The following is a 19,600-nucleotide window of genomic DNA, read 5'->3' as shown; positions in this document are numbered from 1 at the left end:
TACATAAAGGACAGGCCAGGTTACATAAAGGACAGCGCAGGTTAAATAATGGACAGGATAGGTTACATAAAAGACACGACAGGTTACATAAAGGACAGGCCAGGTTACATCAAGGACAGGAAAAGTTACATAAAGAAAAGGCCAGGTTACATAAAGAAAAGGCCAGGTTACATAAAGGACAGGCTATGTTACATAAAGGACAGGCCATGTTACATAAAGGACAGGGCAGGTTACATAAAGGACAGGCCAGGTTACATAAAGAAAACGCCAGGTTACATAAAGGACAGGAAGGTTACATACTGGACAGGCAGGTTAAATAAAGGACAGGCCAGGTTACATAAAGGATAGGCGAGGTTACATAAAGGACAGACAAGGTTACATAAAGGACAGGCCAGGTTACATAAAGGACATGCCAGGTTACATAATGGACAGGATAGGTTACATAAAAGACACGACAGGTTACATAAAGGACAGGCCATGTTACATAAAGGACAGGCTAAGTTATATAAAGGACAGGACAGGTTACATAAAGGACAGGCAGCTTACATAAAGGACAGGAAGGTTACATAAACTACAGGCTAGTATACACAAAGGACAGGCCAGGTTACATAAAGGCCAGGCCAAGTTACATGAATGAAAGGTCAGGCTACATAAAGGACAGGCCAGGTTACATAAAGGCCAGTACAGGTTACATGAAGAACAGGCCAGGTTACATAAAGGACAAGCCATGTTACATAAAGGACAGGGCAGGTTACATAAAGAAAATGACAGGTTACATAAACAAAAGGCCATGTTACATAAAAGGACAGGCCAGGTTACATAAAGGACAGGCCATGTTACATAAAAGACAGGCCACGTTACATAAAAGACAGGGCAGGTTACTTAAAGAAAAGGTTAGGTTACATTAAGGACAGGCAGGTTACATAAAGGACAGGCCATGTTACATAAAGGACAGGCCAGGGTACATAGAGGACAGGGCAGGTTACATAAATAAAAGGCCATGTTACATAAAGGACAGGGCAGGTTACATAAATGACAGGCCAGGTTACATAAAGGCCAGGTCAAGATACATGAATGACAGGTCAGGCTACATAAAGGACAGGCAGGTTACATACAGGACATGCCAGGTTACATAAAGGAGAGGCGAATTACATAAAGGACAGGACAGGTTACATAAAAGACAGGCCAGGTTACATAAAGGACAGCGCAGGTTACATAATGGACAGGATAGGTTACATAAAAGACACGACAGGTTACATAAAGGACAGGCCAGGTTACATAAAGGACAGGCCATGTTACATAAAGGACAGGCTAAGTTACATAAAGGACAGGCCAGGTTACAAAAAAGGACAGGCAGGTTACATAAAGGACAGGCAGGTTACATAAAGGACAGGCGAGGTTACATAAAAGACAGGCGAGGTTACTTGAAAGACAGGCCAGATTACATAAAGGACAGGCCAATTTACACAAAGGACAGACAAGGTTACATAAAAGCCATGCCAAGTTACATGAAGGACTGGTCAGGCTACATAAAGGACAGGCCAGGTTACATAATAGCCAGGCCAGGTTACATGAAGGACAGGCCGGGTTACATAAAGGACAGGCCATGTTACATAAAGGACAGGGTAGGTTACATAAAGGACAGACCAGGTTACATAATGGACAGACCAGGTTACATAAAGGACAGGCAATGTTACATAAAGGACAGGCCAGGTTACATAAAGGACAGGCCAGGTTACATAAAGGACAGGCCAGGTTACATAAAGGACAGGGCAGGTTACATAAAGAAAAGTCCAGGTTACATAAAGGACAGGAAGGTTACATAAAGGACAGGCCAGGTTACATAGAGGACAGGCCAGGTTACATAAAGGACGGGCTAAGTTACATAAAGGACAGGACAGGTTACATAAAGGACAGGCTAAGTTGCATAAAGGACAGGACAGGTTACATAAAGGGCAGGCCAGGTTAAAAAAAGGACAAGCCAGGTTACACAAAGGACATGGCAGGTTACATAAAGGCCAGGCCAAGTTACATGAATGACAGGTCAGGCTACATAAAGGACAGGCTAGGTTACATAAAGGCCAGGGCAGGTTACATGAAGAACAGGCCAGGTTACATAAAGGACAGGCCATTTAACATAAAGGACAGGGCAGGTTACATAAAGGACAGGCCAGGTTACATAAAGGACAGGCCATATTACATAAAAGGACGGGCCAGGTTACATAAAGGACAGGCCATGTTACATAAAGGAAAGGCCAGGTTACATAGAGGACAGGGCAGGTTTTATAGAGGACAGGGCAGGTTACATAAAGAAAAGGCCAGGTTACATAAAGGACAGGCAGGTTACATAAAGGACAGGCAGGTTACATAAAGGACAGGCCAGGTTACATAAAGGACAAGCGAGGTTACATAAAGGACAGACCAGGTTACATAAAGGACAGGCCAGGTTACATAAAGGACAGCCCAGGTTACATAATGGACAGGATAGGTTACAAAAAAGACACGACAGGTTACATAAAGGACAGGCCAGGTTACATAAAGGACAGGCCATGTTACATAAAGGACAGGCTAAGTTACATAAAGGACAGGACAGGTTACATAAAGGACAGGCAGGTTACATATAGGACAGGCAGGTTACATAAAGGACAGGCGAGGTTACATAAAGGACAGGCGAGGTTACATAAAGGACAGGCTAGATTACATAAAGGACAGGCCAGGTTACACAAAGGACAGTCCAGGTTACATAAAGGCCAGGCCAATTTACATGAAGGACAGGTCAGGCTACATAAAGGACAGGCCAGGTTACATAATGGCCAGGCCAGGTTACATGAAGGAAAGGCCGGGTTACATAAAGGACAGGGTAGGTTACATAAAGGACAGGGTAGGTTACATAAAGGACAGGCCAGGTTACATTAAGGACAAGCCAGGTTACATAAAGGACAGGCGAGGTTACATAAAGGACAGGCCATTTTACATAAAGGACAGGCCGGGTTACTCAAAGGACAGACCAGGTTACATAAAGGCCAGGCCGGGTTACATGAAGGACAGGCCAGGTGTCATAAAGGACAGGCCATGTTACATAAAGGACCGGCGAGGTTACATAAAGGCCCGCCAGGTTACATAAAGGACAGGCCAGGTTAAATAAAGACCAGGCCAGGTTACATGAAGGACAGGTCAGGTTAAATGAAGGACAGGCTAGGTTACATAAAGGCCAGGCCAGGTTACATAAAGGACAGGTAGGCTACATAAAGGACAGGCCATGTTACATAAAAGACAGGCCAGGTTACATAAAGGAAAGGTCAGGTTACATAAAGGACAGGGCAGGTTACATAAAGGACAGGCCAGGTTACATAAAGGACAGGCCAGGTTACATAAAGGACAGGCCATGTTACATAAACGACCGGCCATGTTACATAAAGGACAGGGCAGGTTACATAAAGAAAAGGCCAGGTTACATAAAGAAAAGGCCAGGTTACATAAAGGACAGGCTATGTTACATAAAGGACAGGCCATGTTAAATAAAGGACAGGGCAGGTTACATAAAGGACAGGCCAGGTTACATAAAGAAAACACCAGGTTACATAAAGGACAGGCAGGTTACATACAGGACAGGCCAGGTTACATAAAGGACAGGCGAGGTTACATCAACGACAGGCCAGGTTACACAAATGAAAGGCCAAGTTACATAAAGAAAACGCCAGGTTACATAAAGGACAGGCAGGTTACATAAAGGACAGGCGAGGTTACATAAAGGACAGGCTAGATTACATAAAGGACAGGCCAGCTTACACAAACGACAGGTCAGGTTACATAAAGGCCAGGCGAAGTTACAAGAAGGACAGGTCAGGCTACATAAAGGACAGGCCAGGTTACATAATAGCCAGGCCAGGTTACATGAAGAACAGGCCGGGTTACATAAAGGACAGGCCATGTTACATAAAGGACAGAGTAGGTTACATAAAGGACAGGCCAGGTTACATAAAGGACAGGCCAGGTTACATAAAGGACAGGCCATGTTACATAAGGGACAGGCCAGGTTACATAAAGGACAGGCAGGTTACATAAAGGACAGGCAATGTTACGTAAAGGACAGTCCAGGTTACATAGAGGACAGGGCAGGTTACATAAAGAAAAGGCCATGTTACATAAAGAACAGGCCATGTTACATAAAGGACAGGGCAGGTTACATAAATGACAGGCAAGGTTACATAAAGAAAACGCCAGGTTACATAAAGGACAGGCCAGGTTACATAAAGGACAGGCCAAGTTACATAAAGGATAGCCCAGGTTACATAAAGGACAGGCTATGTTAAATAAAGGACAGGACAGGTTGCATAAAGGACAGGCAGGTTGCATAAAGGACAGGCAGGTTACATAAAGGACATGCGAGGTTACATAAAGGACAGGCGAGGTTACATAAAGGACTGGCTAGATTACATAAAGGACAGGCCAGGTTACACAAAGGACAGGCCAGAATACATAAGGAAAGGGCAAATTACATAAAAAAAAGGCCATGTTACATAAAGGAAAGGCCATGTTACATAAAGGACAGGCCAGGTTGCATAAAGGACAGGCCATGTTACATAAAGGACAGGCCAGGTTACATAAAGGACAGGCTATGTTACATAAAGGACAGGCCAGGTTACATAAAGGGCAGGTTACATAAAGAAAAGGCCAGGTTACATAAAGAAAAGGCCAGGTTACATAAAGGACAGGCAGGTTACATAAAGGAAGGCTGTTATAAATTAGTTAAGTATATAGTTAAGTAAAACTGTAAAAGTATATAGTTATTAGGGTTATAAAAATAGTCACTAGAGAAAAACAACCGAACAATCGAGGGAAGGGGTTTCGCCCTTGCACACAAGTATGAGGAACATGGTGAAACCACAGATAGTCAACAATGCATAGATACGCAAAGGAAATGGTATATAGGTAGGCTGTGGTCAACCAAGCGAGGAACTAATGTAGATTAGGGGGAAATTATGGGCAGTCAAGTGCGTCAGCACTGACCTTCCTCTGAGAAACAAACATCTCATGGTTGAAACAGCGGACAGTATAAATAAGAGAGGGTTTTGAACGGAGGGACAGAGTGTTTACCGAACGTAGTGATCAGACTTGTAATGAGCTATTGTTAATAAAAGTTGAAAACGAGTTGTGGTGTCGTGATAGTATACAGTCCCAACGAACGAGAACCAGCAACTATAAAATCTGAGGGATTTTATAACACGTGGTCCTTCGAGCCGGATAGTTAGATGTCTGATCAACTAAGAAAGCAAAAGAAGGTGAGGAGCGGCCACAGAGGATTCGTGGCAACGATTTTGCCCGAGGGAAGGCAATCGCGAGCGACTATAACATCGAACAGCAGACCAAAGCGACCCAACTGAAGACGGCGCTAACAGAACAAGTCGCGTTGTTAGAGGCCTTGGACAAGGAGATTTTGGAAATCCTGAGAGATGACGACGAAGTGGACGAAGCGGCAATGCAGGCCGAAATCGAGAAATGCTACATGCTCCGGAGTGACATCAAAGCGACAGCGACGCTTCTTGAGAAAGCGATGAGCAAACCGGCGGTGGCAAGTACGAGTGGGGCAGTGGCGAGCACCAGCGAAGCAACGGTCGAGAGTCTAGAGACGTCGGAGCATGTTGGTACGTCGCCTGAGCAAGCAACACCAGGAAGTTCAACAGTTCGAGCGAGACTGCCTAAGCTCGAAGCGAAGCGGTTCGGCGGAAAAATCGAAGAGTGGCAGGAGTTCTGGGACGGGTTCGAAAGTGCGATCCACAAGAACACGGGATTGTCAAACGTGGACAAGTTCAACTATTTACGAAGCTTGCTAATGGGGCAAGCAAAGGCTGCGATAGCCGGGTTTTCCTTGACGACCGCGAATTACGAAGCCGCAGTACAACTCCTGAAGAAACGGTACGGGAAAGACAAGCTCATCAGACGGGCACACATACAGGAGTTGCTAAGAGTCCAACCAGTTTACAGCGCAAGGGACAGCGGACGATTGAGACATTTGATCGACAAAATAGAGACACACTATCGAGGATTGGAAGCCCTTGGGGTGGACGAGGCCTCATACTCGGATATCGTGGTGCCAGCGATACTAGAAAAGATCCCAGAAGTTGTGCGACTGACAATCACAAGAGACAAACCCCATAGTGAATGGAGCATGAACGATGTGTTGGGCGCGCTGGAAGGGGAAGTGGAGTTGCGCGAAGAATATAGCCGACCAGAGGAAGAGCCAAGAAAGAGGTTCAACGGCTAGAACAGCGGCCTTGGTTCGGGAAATGCGCTACTTGTAAAGAGAAATGATGACAGCTGCGCCTTCTGCCTGGGAAAGCACAAACACCAGGACTGCAAAAAAGTGGAACTTAAGGGACGTAAGCAAATTTTGATTAAATATTCTAGATGCTTTAACAGCATGAAAAAGGGTCATAGGGCCCGTGATTGTAGACAGGAGATTGTTTGTGAAAAATGTAATGGTAAACACCACACAGCTTTGTGTGAGGAGAATGAGGGAAACGAAAGAGAAGTCCCTGCTGACCAAAGGGTTCCTGGGGCCGAAATTGGGAATTTACATGTGAGCTCTAGCAGCCGTGTAGCTCTTCAAACAGCCCAAGCCATAGTCAAAGGGCGGGGGGAGGCTAGAGTTAGGGTTTTATTCGATTCGGCAAGCCAAAAAACGTTCGTAACAAGTAAGATAGCTAAGTCCGCGAAACTTGAATTAGTGAGGAAAGAGTGGTTCGCGTTGAACACATTCGGAAATCAGTCCAGCGGATCGCGGTTGCATGAGGTTGTTTCCATAGATTTGCTTCACACGGGGGGAGCAAAGTCCATACGAATTGAAGCCTTTGTTGTACCCGAAATTTCGCGGATCTCTAACGTGCATGTTGAAGTTGAAAAGTACAAATATCCACATCTGAAGAACGTTTGGTTCTCGGATGTTCACAGGCAGGCAGATGACTAGATATAGATATTTTAATTGGGGCAGATTACTTATGGCAATTTCAAACTGGGGTTACTATTCGTGGCGAGCCGGCCGACCCCGTTGCTGTGAAGACAGTGCTAGGTTGGACATTGTCTGGGCCACTACAATACGATATGAGCAGCACAACATGTCGGTAGCGCATGTAAATATTGTAGCAAAGAATGAGCCTCTTGCATGTGATGTTCAAAGATTATGGGATTAGAAACGTTAGGTATACAACAAGTAGATGAGGTGCATGAGGAATTTGTCGATAACATTTCCTTCAGCGAAGGAAAATATTCAGTAAAATTGCCTTGGAAAGAGAGTCACGACAACTTGACAAGTAATTACGAAATGTGTATATCGCGACTGAAAGGTCAAGTTAAGAAGCTTAAGCATGACCCTGCGCTTTTGAATGAGTATGACGCAATTATACAACAGCAGCTAAGTTCGGGCGTTATTGAAAAGGTCGCAAAACTAGAAAGGGCAGAAAAGGTGCACTATTTACCACATTTGGCCGTGGTGCGAAAGGACGCGGTAACGACGAAGCTGCGCATTGTCTACGACGCCTCTGCGAAGAGCGGGGGCAAAAAGAGCGCGTCTCTAAATGAATGTTTACATGTAGGACCCTCATTGAATCCGTTGCTTTTGACATTTTAGTACGTTTTAGACAAAAGAGAGTAGCCTTGATTGCCGATATTGAAAAAGCATTTTTAAATATAGAAGTTGATAAAGCTGATAGGGATTGTTTACGATTTTTGTGGTTAAAAGACGCGAAAAATGCAAGTTCGGAAGTTGAGGTTTATAGGTTCTGTCGAGTGGTATTTGGGCTAAATTCCTCTCCATTTCTGTTAAACGCAACTTTAAGGTATCATTTTCTAAATATAAGGGATTAGATCCGAAGTTCGTTGAGACAATGATTGAGAGTTTCTATGTGGACGATATGGTTACAGGTGACGAGACGAGTGAACTAGCTTACGATCTATACTTAAAGGCTAAAACTAGGTTAACCGAAGGCGGATTTAAGCTTCGGAAATGGAAAACAAACGACGACGGTTTGAGGGCGCGAATTGCAAAGTCGGAAACCGCAATATTGCAACAAAACAGCGTGGAAGAAAATGACTTGAGTTATGCCAAGACGACCTTGGGTTCCGAAGCCACAGGGGGCACTGAAAAGGTTTTAGGGCAAGCATGGGATACTAAACGTGATAAGATAAGATTTGATTTTGGAAGTGTAATCAGCGCAGCGGAAAATCTTAAGCCAACTAAAAGGAATGTGCTCAGCCTTTTGGCAAGAATTTTCGACCCGCTAGGAATTATATCGCCAGTTTTAGTTAGCATGAAATTACTTTTCCAAGAGCTTTGTGCTGCGAATTATGATTGGGATGGCGAATTACATGAAGAGAAAAAGCAGACACTAAACGCATGGTTAAAAGAGCTTCGTGAAACGAAATTCATTGAAGTCGATAGGTGTTTGTATAAGAGTCCGAAAGAGAAAATATTAGAGTACCAATTTCACGGGTTCGCAGATGCGAGTAATAAGGCGTATTCAGCTGTTGTGTATGTTTTAAGCCGGACGCAGAATGGTTATTATGCACGATTGATCGCCAGCAAGTCGAGGGTAGCACCGCTAAAAACTTTGACGATACCCAGGCTGGATTTGATGTCTGCAACGCTGCTAGCTAGACTGATGCATACAATTAAGAACGCCCTAGGATCGCAGATAGAAGCTAGCCAAATAACATATTGGCTTGACAGCAAAACTGCGCTATGTTGGATCCAAAATCGAGGGGAATGGAAGCAATTTGTGCGGCATAGAGTAAATGAAATATTGAAATTAAGCAATAAGCGAGAATGGAGACATTGCCCGGGAGAACATAATGTGGCAGATATAGGACCACGAGGAATAGGCGCCTTGCAATTAAGCATGAAAGAGGTATGGTGGTACGGCCCATCATGGTTGACTAAAGGCGAACACGCATGGCCCGCATCAGAAAGCGCTGCAAGTGCAAGCACAGAAGAGAGTAAGGCTGAAGAGAAAAAGACGGCAGTTACGCTGCTTACGGGAACGCAATTGCAAGAAGCTGAGAGCATTAATCGCGTAATATCGATAGACGACTTCAGTAGTCGACTAACACTTCTAAGAATAACAGCATGGGTGCGGCGCTTCGCTTTTAACTGCCTTGCGAGATCGAGAGCGGTCGAACGGTTGAGGGGACCACTAACCAAAGCTGAGTACAGTACTGCATTAAGAGACTGGGATTGAGGCGCAAAATAGTTTAAGACGGCAAGCGAATTTTGAACAACTAAGAGTTCAGTTTGGGATTGAGGAAGAACAGGGAGTCCTCAAATGTGTCGGACGATTGCTCAATTCGGAATTAAGTATGGAAGCGCGAAAACCCATAATACTCCCATGCGAGCACAGACTAACGAAATTGATAATAATAGAGTGCCACGCTGCGGTACATCATGGCGGCGTGAGAGCAACACTGACAGAATTAAGATCGAGATTTTGGGTGCCAAAGGGAAGGCAAACGGTCAAAAAGATTTTGAATGCTTGTGTAATTTGCAAAAGATGGCAGGGCACGTCTTATAGTAATCCAAAAACAGCAGCTATGCCCGAATTTCGAGTAAGAGAGACAGCACCATTTTCTAAGGTAGGAATCGATTTTGCGGGACCGCTGTTTGTGAAAGAAAGAAAGTCGAAGGATATGAGCAAAGCATACATAGCCGTATTCACATGTTGTGTCACAAGAGCTGTGCATTTAGAGCTTGTTAATGATTTATCGGCAGCGACATTTTTAAAAGCGTTAAGACGGTTCACAGCGCGGCGAGGAACGCCAAGTTTAATTGTTTCGGACAACGCTAAAACATTTAAAGCGGCGGCTAAGGCAATTGATAAACTTCAGAACCACCCAGAAATTAGACACGAATTAGATAAGTTGCAAGTAGAATGGAAATTTAATTTGGAACGGGCCCCATGGTGGGGTGGATTTTTCGAAATTATGGTCGGAAGTGTGAAAAGATGTTTAAGAAAAGTATTAGGAAGGGCTAGGTTGACATATGACGAATTGATGACGATCTTAGTTGAGATTGAAGGGACATTAAATTCTAGGCCACTGACATACGAATATAACGAAGCAGACGCGGAAACATTAACCCCATCACATTTAATCTTTGGAAGGAGAATAAAATCATTACCAGATGTACCAATAGAAGAAGAAGAAGAGAATGAAACTAATTGTACTAGAAGATTCAGAAACTTGAGCACTAGATTAATGCATTTCTGGAATAGGTGGAGAAACGAATACCTTTCGGGGCTTAGAGAATATCATAAGAATAGGACAGACAAAGGGAAAAAGGTAGTACAGGTGGGAGATGTAGTTACAGTACAGGAAGATGATGTTAAGCGAGGCAGCTGGAAACAGCAGTAGTGGAAGGCTTGTGATTGGTAAGGACAAGGTTGTTAGGGGCGCGAAAATTCGGGTCTAACAAAAGGTAACCCAATTCGTATGAGTAGGCCTGTAAAAAACTTTATCCGCTTGAGATCCGGTGTAAGACGGCAATTACGAAAGACAGGTGTGATAGGCGGTGAAGAGTCCAAGTCGGGAAATTCGGCTAAAGGAACCTCTGAGAGAAATGTCCTCGGAGGGCAGCGGCGATTTCTTCTGAACGAAAACGAGAGAGATGATTGACTTGTACCAAGTCAAGGGGGAGAGTGTTTAAATTAGTTAAGTATAGTGTAAGTAAAACTGTAAGTTTTAGGGTTTAAAATAGTCACTAGAGAAACAACCGAACAATCGGGAAGAGGTTTCGCCCTTGCACACAGTAGAGGAACATGGTGAACCACAGATAGTCAACAATGCATAGAGACGCAAAGGAAATGGTATGTAGGGAGGCTGTGGTCAACAAGCGAGGAACTAATGTAGATTAGGGGGAAATTATGGGCAGTCAAGTGCGTCAGCACTGACCTTCCTCTGAGAAACAAAAATCTCATGGTTGAAACAGCAGACAGTATAAATAAGAGAGGGTTTTGAACGGAGGGACAGAGTGTTTACCGATCGAACGTAGTGATCAGACTTGTAATGAGCTATTGTTAATAAAAGTTGAAAACGAGTTGTGGTGTCGTGATAGTATACAGTCCCAACGAACGAGAACCAGCAACTATAAAATCTGAGGGATTTTATAACAAAGGCCGGTTACATAAAGGACAGGCAAGGTTACATAAAGGACAGGTGAGGTTACATAAAGGGCAGGCTATTTTACATAAAGGACAGGCCGGGTTACACAAAGGACTGGCCAGGTTACATAAAGGCCAGGCCAGATTACTTGAAGGACAGGTCAGGTTACATAAAGGACAGGCCAGGTTACATAAAGGCCAGGCCAGGTTACATGAAGGACAGGCCAGGTTACATAAAGGACAGGCCATGTTACATAAAGGACCGCCGAGGTTACATAAAGGCCAGGCCAGGTTACATAAAGGACAGGCCAGGTTACATAACGGACAGGCCAGGTTACATAAAGGACAGGCCAGGTTACATAATGGACAGGATAGGTTACATAAAGGACAGGCCAGGTTAAATAAAGGACAGGCCAGGTTACATAAAGGACAGGCCATGTTACATAAAGGACAGGCAATGTTACATCAAGGACAGGATATGTTACATAAAGGACAGGGCAGGTCACATAAAGAAAAGGCCTGGTTACATAAAGAAAAGGCCAGGTTTCATAAAAAACACGCAATGTTACATAAAGGACAGGCCATGTTACATAAAGGACCAGGCAGGTTACATAAAGGACAGGACAGGTTACAAAAAGAAAAGGCCAGGTTACATAAAGGACAGGCAGTTACATAAAGGACAGGCCAGGTTACATAAAGGACAGGCGAGTTTACATAATAGACAGGCCATTTTACATAAAGGACAGGCCAGGTTACGCAAAGGACAGACCTGGTTAAATAAAGGCTAGGGCAGGTTACATGAAGGACGGGTCAGGTTACATAAAGGACAGACCAGGTTACATAAAGGCCAGGCCAAGTTACATGAAGGACAGGCCAGGTTACATAAAGGACAGGCCATGTTACATAAAGGACAGGCCAGGTTACATAAAGGACAGGCCATGTTACATAAAGGACAGGCCAGGTTACATAAAGGACAGGCCATTTTACATAAAGGATAGGCCATGTTACATAAAGGACAGGGCAGGTTACTTATATCACGGGTCAGGTTACATAAAGAAAACGCCAGGTTACATAAAGGACAGGCAGGTTACATAAAGGACAGGAAGGTCACATAAACGACAGGCCAGGTTACATAAAGGACAGGCGAGGTTACATAAAGGACAGGCCAGGTTACATAAAGGACAGGCCAGGTTACATAATGGACAACATAGGTTACATAAAAGACGCGACAGGTTACATAAAGGACAGCCCAGGTTACATAAAGGACAGGCTAAGTTACAAAAGGACAGGCCAGGTAACATAAAGGACAGGCAAGGTTACGTAAAGGACAGGCCATGTTACATAAAGTACAGGCTATGTTACATAAAGGACAGGGCCGGTTACACAAAGAAAAGGCCAGGTTACATAAAGAAAGGCCCAGGTTACATAAAAGACAGGCTATGTTACATAAAGGACAGGCCATATTACATAAAGGACAGGCAGGTGACATAAAAGACAGGCAGGTTGCATAAAGGACAGGCCAGGTTAAAAAAAGGACAGGCCAGGTCACACAAAGGAAAAGCCAGGTTACATAAAGGCCAGGCCAAGTTACATGAATGACAGGTCAGGCTACAAAAAGGACAGGCTAGGTTACATAAAGGTCAGGGCAATTACATGAAGAACAGGCCAGGTTACATAAAGGACAGGCCATTTAACATAAAGGACAGGGCAGGTTACATAAAGGACAGGCCAGGTTACATAAAGGACAGGAAGGTTACATAAAGGACAGGCCATGTTACATAAAGGACAGGCAAGGTTACTTAGAGGACAGGGCAGGTTACATAAAGAAAAGGCCATGTTACATAAAGGACAGGCCATGTTACATAAAGGACAGGGCAGGTTACATAAATGAAAGGCCAGGTTACGTAAAGAAAACGCCAAGTTACGTAAAGGACAGGCATGTTACATAAAGGACAGGCAGGTTACATAAAGGACAGGCCAGGTTACATAAAGGACAGGCGAGGTTACATAAAGGACAGGCCAGGTTACATAAAGGACAGGCCAGGTTACATAATGGACAAGATAGGTCACATAAAGAAAAGGCCAGGTTACATAAAGAAAATGCCAGGTTTTATAGAAAACAGGCCTTGTTACATAAAGGACAGGCCATAAAGGACCAGGCAGGTTTTACATAAAGAAGAGGCCAGGTTACATAAAGGACAGGCGAGGTTACATAAAGAAAAGGCCAGGTTACATACAGGACAGGCAGGTTACATAAAGGACAGGCAGGTTACATAAAGGAGAGGCCAGGTTACATAAAGGACAGGCGAGGTTACATAAAGGACAGGCCATTTTACATAAAGGACAGGCCGGGTTACACAAAGGATAGACCAGGTTACATAAAGGCCAGGCCAGGTTACATGAAGGACAGGTCAGGTTACATAAAGGACAGGCTAGGTTACATAAAGGTCAGGCCAGGTTACATGAAGGACAGGCCAGGTTACATAAAGGACAGGCTAAGTTACATAAAGGACAGGACAGGTTACATAAAGGACAGGCGAGGTTACATAAAGGACAGGCGAGGTTACATAAAGGACAGGCCATTTTACATAAAGGACAGGCCGGGTTACACAAAGGATAGACCAGGTTACATAAAGGCCAGGCCAGGTTACATGAAGGACAGGTCAGGTTACATAAAGACAGGCTAGGTTACTAAAGGTCAGGCCAGGTTACATGAAGGACAGGCCAGGTTACATAAAGGACAGGCTAAGTTACATAAAGGACAGGCCATGTTACATAAAGGACAGGGCAGGTTACATAAAGGACAGGGCAGGTTACATAACGAACAGGCCAGGTTGCATAAAGGAGAGGCCCAGTTACATAAAGAAAAGGCCAGCTTACATAAAGGACAGGCAGGTTACATAAAGGACAGACAGGTTACATAAAGGACAGGCCAGGTTACATAAAGGACAGGCGAGGTTACATAAAGGACAGGCCAGATTACACAAAGGACAGGCCAGGTTAATTAAAGACCAGGCCAGGTTACATGAAGGACAGGTTAGGTTAAATAAAGGACAGGCTAGGTTACATAAAGGCCAGGCCAGGTTACATAAAGGACAGGCAGGTTACATAAAGGACAGCCCATGTTACATAAAGGACAGGCCAGGTTACATAAAGGACAGCCCTGGTTACATAAAGGACAGGCCAGGTTACATAAAGAACAGGCCAGGTTACATAATATACAAGATAGGTTACATAAAAGACACGACAGGTTACATAAAGGACAGGCCAGGTTAAATAAAGGACAGGCTATGTTACATAAAGAACAGGCTAAGTTACATAAAGGACAGGCAAGGTTACATGAAGGACAGGCAAGGTTACATAAAGGACAGCCAATGTTACATAAAGGACAGGCGATGTTACATAAAAGACAGGGTAGTTTACACAAAGAAAAGGCCAGGTTACATAAAGAAAAGGCCAGGTTACATAAAGGACAAGCAATGTTACATAAAGGACAGCCCATGTTACATAAAGGACAGGCCAGGTTACATAAAGGACAGGCCAGGTTACATAAAGAAAAGGCCAGGTTACATAAAGGAAAAGCAGGTTACATAAAGGACAGGCAGGTTACATACAGGACAGGCAGGTTACATAAAGAACAGGCCAGGTTACATAAAGGACAGGCGAGGTTACATAAAGGACAGGCCAGGTGACATAAAAGACAGGCCAGGTTACTTAAAGGACAGGCCAGGTTATATAATGGACAGGATAGGTTACATAAAAGACACGACAGGTTACATAAAGGACAGGCCATGTTACATAAAAGACAGGCTAAGTTACATAAAGGACAGGACAGGTTAAATAAAGGACAGGCGCAGGTTACATAAAAGACATGCAGGTTACATAAAGGACAGGCCAGGTTAAAAAAAGGACAGGCCAGGTTACACAAAGGACAGGCCTGGTTACATAAAGGCCAGGCCAAGTTACATGAATGACAGGTCAGGCTACATAAAGGGCAGGGCAGGTTACTTAAAGAAAAGGTTAGGTTACATTAAGGACAGGCAGGTTACATAAAGGACAGGCCAAGTTACATAAAGGACAGGCCAGGTTTTATAGAGGACAGGGCAGGTTACATAAAGAAAAGGCCATGTTACATAAAGGACAGGGCAGGCTACATAAATGACAGGCCAGGTTACATAAAGAAAACGCCAGATTACATAAAGGACAGGCATGTTACATAAAGGACAGGCAGATTACATAAAGGACAGGCCAGGTTACATAAAGGACAGGCGAGGTTACATAAAGGACAGGCCATGTTACATAAAGGACAGGCCATGTTACATAAAGGACAGGCTAAGTTACATGAATGACAAATCAGGCTACATAAAGGACAGGCCAGGTTACATAAAGGCCAGGGCAGGTTACATAAAGAACAGGCCAGGTTACATAAAGGACAGGCGAGGTTACATAAAGGACAGGCCAGGTGACATAAAAGACAGGCCAGGTTACTTAAAGGACAGGCCAGGTTATATAATGGACAGGATAGGTTACATAAAAGACACGACAGGTTACATAAAGGACAGGCCATGTTACATAAAAGACAGGCTAAGTTACATAAAGGACAGGACAGGTTAAATAAAGGACAGGCGCAGGTTACATAAAAGACATGCAGGTTACATAAAGGACAGGCCAGGTTAAAAAAAGGACAGGCCAGGTTACACAAAGGACAGGCCTGGTTACATAAAGGCCAGGCCAAGTTACATGAATGACAGGTCAGGCTACATAAAGGGCAGGGCAGGTTACTTAAAGAAAAGGTTAGGTTACATTAAGGACAGGCAGGTTACATAAAGGACAGGCCAAGTTACATAAAGGACAGGCCAGGTTTTATAGAGGACAGGGCAGGTTACATAAAGAAAAGGCCATGTTACATGAAGGACAGGGCAGGCTACATAAATGACAGGCCAGGTTACATAAAGAAAACGCCAGATTACATAAAGGACAGGCATGTTACATAAAGGACAGGCAGATTACATAAAGGACAGGCCAGGTTACATAAAGGACAGGCGAGGTTACATAAAGGACAGGCCATGTTACATAAAGGACAGGCCATGTTACATAAAGGACAGGCTAAGTTACATGAATGACAAGTCAGGCTACATAAAGGACAGGCCAGGTTACATAAAGGCCAGGGCAGGTTACATGAAGAACAGGCCAGGTTACATAAAGGACAGGCCATTTAAAATAAAGGACAGGGCAGGTTACATAAAGGACAGGCCAGGTTACATAAAGGACAGGCCATATTACATAAAAGGACAGGCCAGGTTACATAAAGGACAGGCCATGTTACATAAAGGACAGGCCAGGTTACATAAAGGACAGGGCAGGTTACTTAAAGAAAAGGTTAGGTTACATTAAGGACAGGCAGGTTACATAAAGGACAGACCATGTTGCATAAAAGACAGGGCAGGTTACATAAATGACAGGCCAGGCTACATAAAGAAAACGACAGGTTGCATAAAGGACAGGCAGGTTACATAAAGGACAGGCTGGTTACATAAAGGACAGGCCAGGTTACATAAAGGACAGGCGAGGTTACATAAAAGACAGGCCAGGTTACATAAAGGAAAGGCCAGGTTACATAATGGACAAGATAGGTTACATAAAAGACACGACAGGTTACATAAAGCACAGACCAGGTTAAATAAAGGACAGGCCATGTTACATAAAGGACAGGCTAAGTTACATAAAGGACAGGCCAGGTTACATAAAGGACAGCCCATGTTACATAAAGGACAGGCCATATTACATAAAGGACAGGGTAGGTTACACAAAGAAAAGGCCAGGTAACATAAAGAAAAGGCCAGGTTACATAAAGGACAAGCAATGTTACATAAAGGACAGGCCATGTTACATAAAGGACTGGCCAGGTTACATAAAGGACAGGCCAGGTTACATAAAGAAAAGGCCAGGTTACATAAAGGAAAGGCAGGTTACATAAAGGACAGGCAGGTTACACAAAGGACAGGCCAGGTTACATAAAGGCCAGTTCAGGTTACATGAAGGACAGGTCAGGTTACATAAAGGACAGGCCAGGTTACATAAAGGCCAGGCCAGGTTACATGAAGGACAGGCCAGGTTACATAAAGAACAGGCCATGTTACATAAAGGACCAGCGAGGTTACATAAAGGCCAGGCCAGGTTACATAAAGGACAGGCCAGGTTACATAAAGGACAGTCCATGTTGCATAAAGGACAGGCCATAAAGGACCGGGCAGGTTTTACATAAAGGACCGGGCAGGTTACATAAAGGACAGGCCAGGTTACATAAAGAAAAGGCCCGGTTACATAAAGGATGGGCAGGTTACATAAAGGACAGGCGGGTTAAATAAAGGACAGACCAGGTTACAGAAAGGACAGGCGAGGTTACATAAAGGACAGGCAATTTTACATACAGGACAAGCCGCGTTACATAAAGGACAGACCAGGTTACATAAAGGCCAGGCCAGGTTACATGAAGGACAGGTCAGGTTACATAAAGGACAGGCAAAGTTACATAAAAGCCAGGCCAGGTTACATGAAGGACAGGCCAGGTTACATAAAGGACAGGCCATGTTACATAAAGGACAAGCGAAGTTACATAAAGGCCAGGCCAGGTTACATAAGGGACAGGCCAGGTTACATAAAGGACAGAGCAGGTTACATAACGGACAAGCAAGGTTGGATAAAGGGCAGGCCAAGTTACATATAGAAAAGGCCAGTTTACATAAAGGACAGGCCGGTTACATAAAGGACCGAAAGGTTACACAAAGGACAGGCCAGGTTACATAAAGACCAGGCCAGGTTACATGAAGAACAGGTCAGGTTAAATAAAGGACAGGCCATTTTACATAAAGGACAGGCCGGGTTACACAAAGGACAGACCAGGTTACATAAAGGCCAGACCAGGTTACATAAAGGACAGGCCATGTTACATAAAGGACAGGCGAGGTTAGATAAAGGACAGGCCATTTTACATGCAGGACAGGCCGGGTTACACAAAGGACAGACCAGGTTACATAAAGGTAAGGCCAGGTTACATGAAGGACAGGTCAGGTTACATAAAGGACAGGCTAGGTTACATAAAGGCCAGGCAAGGTTACATGAAGGACAGTCCAGGTTACATAAAGGACAGGCCATGTTACATAAAGGACCAGCGAAGTTACATAAAGGCCAGGCAATGTTACATAAATAACAGGCTATGTTACATAAAGGACAGGGCAGGTCACCTAAAGAAAAGGTTAGGTTACATAAAGAAAAGGCCAGGTTTCATAAAAAACAGGCCATGTTACATAAAGGACAGGTCATAAAGGACCGGGCAGGTTTTACATAAAGGACCGGGCAGGTTACATAAAGGACAGGCAAGGTTACATAAAGAAAAAGCCAGGTTACATAAAGGACAGGCAGGTTACATAAAGGACTAGCAGGTTACATAAAGGAGAGGCCAGGTTACATAAAGGACAGGCGAGGTTACATAAAGGACAGGCTATTTTACATAAAGGACAGGTCGGGTTACACAAAGGACAGACCAGGTTACATAAAGGGCAGGTCAGGTTACATGAAGGACAGGTCAGGTTACATAAAGGACAGGCTAGGTTACATAATAGCCATGCCAGGTTACATGAAGGACAAGCCAGGTTACATAAAGGACAGGCCATGTTACATAAAGCAGGGCAGATTAAATAACGGACAGGCCAGGTTTGATAAAAGACGGGCCAAGTTACATAAAGAAAAGGCCAGGTTACATAAAGACCAGGCCAGGTTTAATGAAGAACAGGTCAGGTTAAATAAAGGACAGGCCATGTTACATAAAGGACAGACCGGGTTACATAAAGGACAGACCAGGTTACATAAAGGCCAGGCCAGGTTACATGAAGGACAGGTCAGGTTACATAAAGGACAGTCCATGTTGCATAAAAGACAGGCCAGGTTACATAAAGGACAGGACAGGTTACATAAAGAAAAGCCCAGGTTACATGAAGGACAGGTAGGTTACATGAAGGACAGGCCAGGTTACATAAAGGATAGGCTATGTTACATAAAGGACAGGCCAGGTTACAGAAAGGACAGGCAAGGTTACATAAAGGACAGGCAAGGTTACATAAAGGACAGTTCATGTTACATAAAGGACAGGCCAGGTTAGATAAAGGACAGGCCATGTTACATAAAGGACAGGCCAGGTTACATAAAGGACAGGCCAGGTTACATAAAGAAAAGGCCAGGTTACATAAAGGATAGGCAGGTTACATAAAGGACAGGCCATGTTGCATAAAAGACAGGCCAGGTTACATGAATGACAGGCCAGGTTACATAAAGGACAGGCGATGTTACATAAAGGACCGTTGAAGTTACATAAAGGACAGGCCATGTTACATAAAGGACAGGCGAGGTTAGATAAAGGACAGGCCATTTTACATGCAGGACAGGCCTGGTTACAC

General features: G+C 44.1%; 1 protein-coding gene across 1 annotated transcript; it reads left to right on the top strand.

Annotated features, from left to right (window-relative positions):
* The first annotated feature begins 4,982 nt into the window (after positions 1-4,982).
* LOC114541689 lies at positions 4,983-6,265 on the top strand. Its single transcript, XM_028561487.1, has 2 exons — positions 4,983-4,994; positions 5,270-6,265. The coding sequence occupies exons 1-2, from the start codon at positions 4,983-4,985 to the stop codon at positions 6,263-6,265; spliced, it is 1,008 nt and encodes a 335-aa protein (XP_028417288.1).
* The last annotated feature ends 13,335 nt before the right edge of the window (positions 6,266-19,600 follow it).

The sequence above is a fragment of the Dendronephthya gigantea genome, unplaced genomic scaffold, assembly GCF_004324835.1.
Source record: "Dendronephthya gigantea isolate DGI-Jeju-01 unplaced genomic scaffold, DenGig_1.0 000304F, whole genome shotgun sequence".
Taxonomy (NCBI): domain Eukaryota; kingdom Metazoa; phylum Cnidaria; class Anthozoa; order Malacalcyonacea; family Nephtheidae; genus Dendronephthya; species Dendronephthya gigantea.
Note: the sequence above shows the minus strand (reverse complement) of the source record. Positions and strands in the feature narration are given on the sequence as shown.